Source organism: Penaeus chinensis, chromosome 27 (genome assembly GCF_019202785.1).
Source record: "Penaeus chinensis breed Huanghai No. 1 chromosome 27, ASM1920278v2, whole genome shotgun sequence".
NCBI lineage: Eukaryota > Metazoa > Arthropoda > Malacostraca > Decapoda > Penaeidae > Penaeus > Penaeus chinensis.
Genome location: NC_061845.1, coordinates 7,940,838 through 7,948,337, shown reverse-complemented (window position 1 = coordinate 7,948,337; position 7,500 = coordinate 7,940,838). Strand labels below are relative to the sequence as shown.

At 44.9% G+C, this 7,500-nt stretch overlaps 1 protein-coding gene across 1 annotated transcript in view; it reads left to right on the top strand.

Moving 5' to 3' along the window:
• LOC125039286 (titin-like) overlaps positions 1 to 7,500 on the top strand; it is a 21,287-nt gene that overhangs the window by 12,714 nt on the left and 1,073 nt on the right. Inside the window, exon 8 of the mRNA XM_047633122.1 lies at positions 1 to 7,500. This exon is cut by the window's left edge and continues 643 nt beyond it; it is cut by the window's right edge and continues 1,073 nt beyond it. Within this exon, the coding sequence (XP_047489078.1) occupies positions 1 to 6,665 (6,665 nt within the window). The 3' untranslated portion in view covers positions 6,666 to 7,500.

Below are 7,500 nucleotides of genomic sequence, written 5' to 3'. Positions count from 1 at the left end.
TTGATGCAAACCAGCCAACACCGAATGGAGAAAATCACAATGTCATGGACCAGATGGCCGATGGCCAAGACCCTGGGATAGAAATCAGGGCAGAAGTAGATGCACGAGGAGAATCAACTGTTGAACTGACATTTGAGGGTGGAGATGTAGAACTTGGGATTGAGAACGTAGGTGAGTCCTTTGATATGAGCAAGAATGGTGGGCCAACCACCACCCAGCTTGTAGACGTGGACTCAACTGATGAACCACACCTATATGACATCCAGAGGGCAAAATATAAGTCTTCTATGAAACAGCCTGGCAGGACAGAGACCCGTAAAGTCAAGATTCAGCCAAAGCCAGAAACTGTAAGCCAGTCATCAACTAGTGAGTCATTAGATGTGGACTCGGTTAGTAAGTCGTCTGTTAGTGATCTCATAGATCAAGAATCTTACAGTAGGACTTCGACTACTGAGACCAGCAGGACCTCCACTGTAGAGTCACAAGATGCAGACACAGTGAGTATTTCCTCTGTAACTGAGTCAACTGAGCATGAAACCCTCAGCAAAGTTTCCACAACAGAATCTGGAGATCAGGAAACCATTACTATCTCTACAACTGAATCAACTGAAGGCACCAGCAAGACATCTACAGCCGAGTCCGTCGGTACAATTAGCAAGTCTTCTACGGTTGGATCCATGGAGGGAGAAAGCAAGAGTTCCTCTTCAGAATCAGGAGAACAATATATGAGCAAGACCTCAACGAGTGCATCAGTGAGCAAGACAACAACTAGTGAGTATGAAGAAGCAGAATCAGTATCAAGAACATCAGCAAGTGAAACAGCAAGTCGCACCAGTGGAACAAGTAGGACTACCACTACTACTGAATCAGGAGAGCCTACTGGAACCAGCAGAACGGCCACTGAGTCAGTAACATCTGCTAGCGAAACTGGTGAGTATATAAGCAAGTCTATTAGCAGTTCAACAGATTTTGATGCTGAGAGCTTGTCTTCAACTGCTGATCTTCTTACTCCTAAGGAGGAGCCTCCATTTCCTCTTGGTATGAAAGCTGAAGCAGAACCAGGAGACCAAGTAAAACTCGACAGTTCTCCTGAAATACTCCTGGAAAGTCAAGTAGAGAAGCCAAAAGATGAGCTTGAAGTTCTTCCAGGTTCACCTTCTTGGAAAAAACTAGATGTTGAAGATCAGTTACGACTAGCCAGTAAGACAGAGATCCCTGAAGGAATGCCAGCTGATGCCATGAAAGATAAAAAGGATGCTGATGCAGAAAGCCTGTTCTTTAGCCTCTATCCAGAATACCAACCAGGAGAATCTCAAGAATTAAAGGATGAGATAAATGCAGGGAATCCTAAGGTTCTTTGTTTTCGAGGCCAAACCCCAGATCAAGGAGAGCGTCATGAAGAGGTTTACATGGCGAAGGAGAAAGAAGCAGGAGGAAAAGATGGAAGAATCAAAGGAGCAGTCTCTGGGAAAATCCAACAGCTTCAACGCAAGCTCTCTCAACAGAAAAAGCCTGAGAGAGAGACTAAAGAAATCCTTGAGTCTGAAGGATCTCCGCCACAGCTTCGAAGCACGGCAGTCATTGACCAAATTGGGGTCAGCTTCGACGAGCAACAAGCAACCACCCCTGGAAATGGAGATGACACAAAAGGAGACTTCGACAGAAAAGAATTCCCCGATCACACCACCCCAGGGGGGCCGCTGCCCGATGTTCTTGACCGTTCCATTACCACTGGTACAGGCATTGACACAAAGGAGATCCAGTACTCCATTAGTAGCGCGAAGGACGACTTGGTACGTACAGTTGGAAAACTTGGAGAACGAATTGAAGGCTTAGCTGACAGCGTCGAAGTCGTGGCAGGAGTAGTTTCGGATGTTGTCCAGAATGCCAGTGGGCAAGCTGACATTGGACATGAAGCCACAGCTATGACAGAGTCTGGACAGGAAGCCATAGAAGGTGAAGGCAAGAGCGAAAACAATATGAAGGATCGCAAAACTCTAGTAGGAAAAGCAAGGGATTGGATCAAAGGTGTTGCAAGGATTGGAAGCAAGAAAGAAGATAGTGCTGAAAAGGCAGCTGAGAAGGAAAGAGAGGCTGCCAAGAAAGCAGAAACTCCATCTGAAAATGGAACTGATGAAACTAGTAGTGTGAAATCAAAATCATCTGGAACTAAAGAAACACCTAATGGAGAGGAAAAACCTCCAGGTACAGAGGAAGAAGGTGCTGTAGCAGAAGGTCAGAAGATGCCTGGCACACCGCCCAAGGAGGATGAAATATCACAAATAAGCAAAGAAGAACGCATTTCACTTATTGGAGATAATGGAATACCTAGTATCACGCCTGAAGAGATTACAGATGACGCAAACCATGTTAGTGACAGAGGAAGCACAAATGGAAATGGCAAGCAAGATGATTTTGCTGCCGAAGAAAAGCCATTAGGAGAAGAAGCAGCAGTGGTTACACTAGAAGAGGAGCTAATGAAAGCAGAGGATGAAATCATCCAGGATATTTCTGCCGAAAAGGGTACAGGAAAAATTAGCCCCATTAAAGAAGCAGGGAGCCCAGAAAAGGAGATTGCAACAGCAGTCCATATAGAGACTTTAGGTGCAGAAGAAGAGAAGCCTGATTCTGGCCCTAAAGAAGGGGAGACAGAACAGACGGAAAGAAAGGAAGAACAAGCAGAAGGAGAAGCTAAGGAAGAAATTACTGACGAGCAAGGGAAAGAGGCTGCAACTGAATCACAGGAAGCAGCAGAAGGTACAGGACAGGCTGCAGTGATTGAGGTTGTTACAGAGGATGTAGATGCATCAAAGGAGGAGAAGGAAAGAGAAGAAGCAGGAAAGGAAGAAGGCGCAGCTGAGGAACCCACGAAAGGAAAAGACGAGCTAAAACCACGCCGCAAGCGCCGTGAGAAATCTAAATCACCCTCTGTTCGCAGAGATCGAGAAGGGAAGGAGAGGAAAGAAAAGGACAAAGATAAAGATAAGGATGGGAAAGGTAGTATCAGGAAGCGTAGACACAGACGCCGTACAAAGAGTCAGGAGGAGCCAGGAGAACCGGGACTTCTTCAGGCTACTGAAGTCATAGATGCAGAAGCTGCACAGGCAGAAGGGATTGCTGTACAGCCTGAGATAAGTAAGGAATCTGAAATTGCAAAGGAAGCTGAAACTGTTGAAGTTGTTCATGAGCCAGAAGTCAAGCAAGAGGTTGGATTTGCACGAGAAACAGAAATCATAGGAGAGGCTGTAGGTTTACAAGAGCCAGAGATTTCTCAAGAAGCTGATAAGGAAACTGAGCAGAAGCCTGAAACTTTAGAAGAATCTGCTATTGTAAAACAACCCGAGGTTGTTGCAGAACCTATTGTCATAAAAGAAGTTGATGCAAAAAGTGCAGAAGAACAAAAAGCCGAAGGTGTAAAGGAAGAAGCTGAGGCCAAAGAAGAACCAGATATTTCAAAGGAAATTCTAGATGCACAGGCTGAAGTGGAAAAGATGTTTGAAGCACATGCAGCTGCAAGTGAAACTGTAGCTGATCATACATTTAAATTAGAAATTAGTGAAACTGCCGCAGAGGTAACAGCCGCAGCACTTGAACAAGAAACTAAAAAGGAAGAGGCAGTGGATGAAACTACTAAAAAGGAAGAGGCAACAGAGGATATAACTAAAAAAGAAGCCATTAAAAAGGAAGAGGGAGCAGAAGAAAAAGATGTTGACAAAGCTGACTCAAAGGAAGCAGAGTTAGGGACTGCAAAGAAAGTCGATTCTGCTACGAAAGATGAAGCTGATGAAAAAAAGGAAAAAGGGCTAGAAGCAGATCAGGCGCCAGGCCCAGAGGAAACACCAACTACAACACGAAGACGAAAGGATTCAGCCAGGTCACATAAAGACAAGTTTTCTGATGAATTTTGGAAAGACAAGCTGAGCTCAGGTCAAAAGAAACACTCTTTTGGATCTGGGGATTACTCCGGGGTTGATATAAAACGTCCTTCAAAATTCAAAAGGGAACAATCTGAAGAACCAAAAGAGGAGAAGCAAGACACAGAAGAATCTGAAAAGGCAGCCAAGTCAGAAGAAAAGCCTCAGGAGGAGGAGACTCAGGGGCCGCAGGAAACCCCAGAAACTGGAGATCAAGAAGCTGGAGAAGTTCAGGCCTCTGTTACAGCATCTGCTACATCGTGGAGCCCTCGAGTTAGCAGGAGAGAGAGGAAGAGTAGCAGAAGGTCTGGTGAACACAAGCGAGAAAGCAGATCAACGAGCAAATCCAAAAGTTCCAAGGAAAAAAAACACCAAGAATCTGAAGGTGTTACCACTAAAGCAGGTGAAGATGCAGCATCACTGGGCTCACCTAAATCGCTGAAGAAGAAGAAGAAGAAATCAGAAGCACCAGGTTCCCCAAAGGAAGGATCTGCACCAGAGCCAAAACCAAGGACTCGCCACTCCAAACCGGAATCCCCTTTGACCAAAAAAACTCCAACCACGGACCAGCTAGCAGCGGATTCTGTGCCTGTCTTACAAGAGCTGAAATTCCCTGAGGGGATTTCTAAACCTGTTTCCCCTTCACCAGTCATGCAAACCTTGAAATTTCCTGAAGGAATTTCTCAACCCCTTTCGCCAACACCAGAAAAAGTAAAGCCTAGTGTAACCATTCCCAAACCAACTCCAGAAGCGCAGCCTCTATCCCCTCTTAAACCTTTGAAATTTCCTGAAGGAATATCCCAACCAATTTCCCCAATAACGCAAAAAGTTAAGCCTCCCCCTTTTAAACCTACACAAGAAACAACAAAAGAAGAAGTCATTCAACCTGTATCTCCAACTTCAAAAACCGCAAAATCGCCAGAAGTGCTTTCACCTTCTCCTAAAGAGCTGAAGTTTCCAGAAGGGGTTTCCATGCCTCGGTCACCTACTCCACAAGAACTGAAGTTCCCAGAAGGTGTCTCTAAACCACTTTCCCCATCCCCTAAAGAATTGAAGTTCCCAGTAGGTGTTTCAAAGCCACTTTCCCCCTCTCCTAAAGAGTTAAAGTTCCCTGAGGGCATTTCGAAGCCACTGTCACCGGCACCAAGGGAATTAAAGTTCCCAGAAGGCATCTCAAAACCACTTTCCCCTTCCCCCAAAGAAGCAAAGGTACCAGAGCCATCTCCTTCTCCAAAAGAATTAACATTCCCAGAGGGGATCTCTAAGCCGTTGTCTCCATCCCCTAAAGAAGTACCAAAGCCATTTTCACCTCTTCCACAAGAATTAAAGTTCCCCGAAGGAGTTACAAAACCATTATCTCCCGCAATTATTGCTGGGAAAATGCCTGAGCCCAAACCTCTGAAAGAGAAAAAGAAGGAGCGGCCACGTGTCATCATTCCCAAAACACTGGAGCCTGCTATAGAGCCAATGAAACCAATATCACCCATGAAAACACTGAAATTCCCAGAGGGAGTGACAAAACCCATTTCTCCAATGAAGACTAGAGTTGTAAGTGATCTTAAGCCATCTTCACCAACATCCGAGACAAAGAAACCCATGTCTCCACTTAAACCTTTGAAATTCCCAGAGGGCATCTCAAAGCCCATCTCGCCTCTCCCTCCCAAGGCGACGTTTAAGCCAGTATCATCTGTAGCCAAACCACCATCCCCTACATTAGATGAAGCTCCTAAACCTGTAACATCCGTTGATAAGGCAACTGCAACAGAGCCCCTGAAAACCAAAGCTTCACAGACACTTACTAAACTGGAATTTCCAGAGGGAGTATCAATACCTGTATCACCGGTTCCTGCTAAAGCAAAATCACTGGCAACAAAGGGCAAGATAGACATGAAGATTGAGATGCAAAAGAAAGATCTGGCTGATGCAGAGATGAAAAAATCTGAAACTTCTCTATCCGAAGTGTCTTCACCTTTGCTCACTGCACTCCAGTTCCCAGAAGGTATTTCAAAGCCTCTTTCCCCAGTACCACCAGGACCCAAACCCACAGAAAAGAAGGCGTCTACTCCAGATGAGCCTCCAACACCACCCCTTCCATCTACATTACCTCCTGACTTGCCAAAGGGACTTGCAGATGGATCAAAGCCATTATTTACAACCACTGCCCCTGAAACTCCTCCTATTCAAACTCTAACTTTCCCCGAAGGTGTTTCAGTGCCTATTTCTCCCATTCCTAAATCAGTGAAACCCACTACGTCTTCACCTCTTACCAAGCCATCCACACTTCTGCAAAAGGTAACTTCCCCACAGCCAAAGGGAACAACCACACCAACACAAAAACCTGCATCGCCAAAGCTAAGTAAGAAAACAGAATTCCCCAAATCAATCTTGTCAACAAAGCACCGTACAGATTCAGTGAAGTCTCCAGACGCTACATCTAAGCCAGAGACTGACCAGGTGAGCAGTGACGCTCAGCCACCTGCATCTAAGCCTTCTCCTGAAGAAAAGCCTTTAACGACGGGAGAAAGGATCAGTAGAGCAGTAGCGTCAATAGGGTTAACTCGAAGTTCTGAGGGACGAACGACTTCCAAGTTCTCTCGCAGTGATAGCCTCCGGTCGTCACAGAAACGCACAGAGAGTCAGGAGGGCGCACGACCTCAGCAAGACGACACCCACGCTAAAGACGGATCTGAGTCGCCTCACGCTGGAGCAGAGTCCCCTTCAAAGCGGCTTCGAAGGAGGAAGAAACGTTAGTGACACTAACGTTTTAACCAATTTCATGTTTAGAATTCCAGAAACATTTATCCCTGATAGCCTTTTATAGAATATTTTCTTAATCTAGCTCAGTTTTAATTCACGCATTTTTAGAAGCGGAATGTAAAAATATAAGATGAACAACTGGACTCCAACAATTCTCTTTATCAAAGAAGATGGAACAATCCAGTAGAGATATTCTTCACTCTTGGCTCTACCTAATGGAAGTAGGAGACACCAGTTTTCTCCTTGATCACGGTACCTGTGACAGTTCTCAGACCTGCAACTGACATGTAACACTTCTACATGACTTCGACGTTGCTGAGAGGGTCCTTGCGAAAGCGCCGCAGCCTGGTCCGTGCACTGACCGGAGGGTAGGGTCCCTGACGTGAACGAGTAGGAAAGATGGATTCCTTTCTCACACGACTAAGGAGCTTTAGATCTATGCTTTATTGTTTGCTGTGATATCAGATTTCTTTGTGTTAGATTAGTCAAATCAGAATTTTACAAAATGATGAAAAAAGCACTAAAAATATATATATACACACGTGGCGAGGATGAATGTATACTGACCAAGTGCAGGATAATACACGTGATGTAAATGATTAGGATGAAGAGTCTAATTCGCCCTCATTCTACCGCCGCGTAGAATGTTAGCTGTAATGTTCCTTTGTAATGTTCGTTACATTATGCCACCTGCATCACCTGCACATAGCATTGACTCAAAGCTATCACCAAATATTATATAGATGTATACTATGAACTGAATATACTTGTTGCATTATTGGGAGATGTATGTTTATATAAATCATGATGATATGTATGCATTAATATA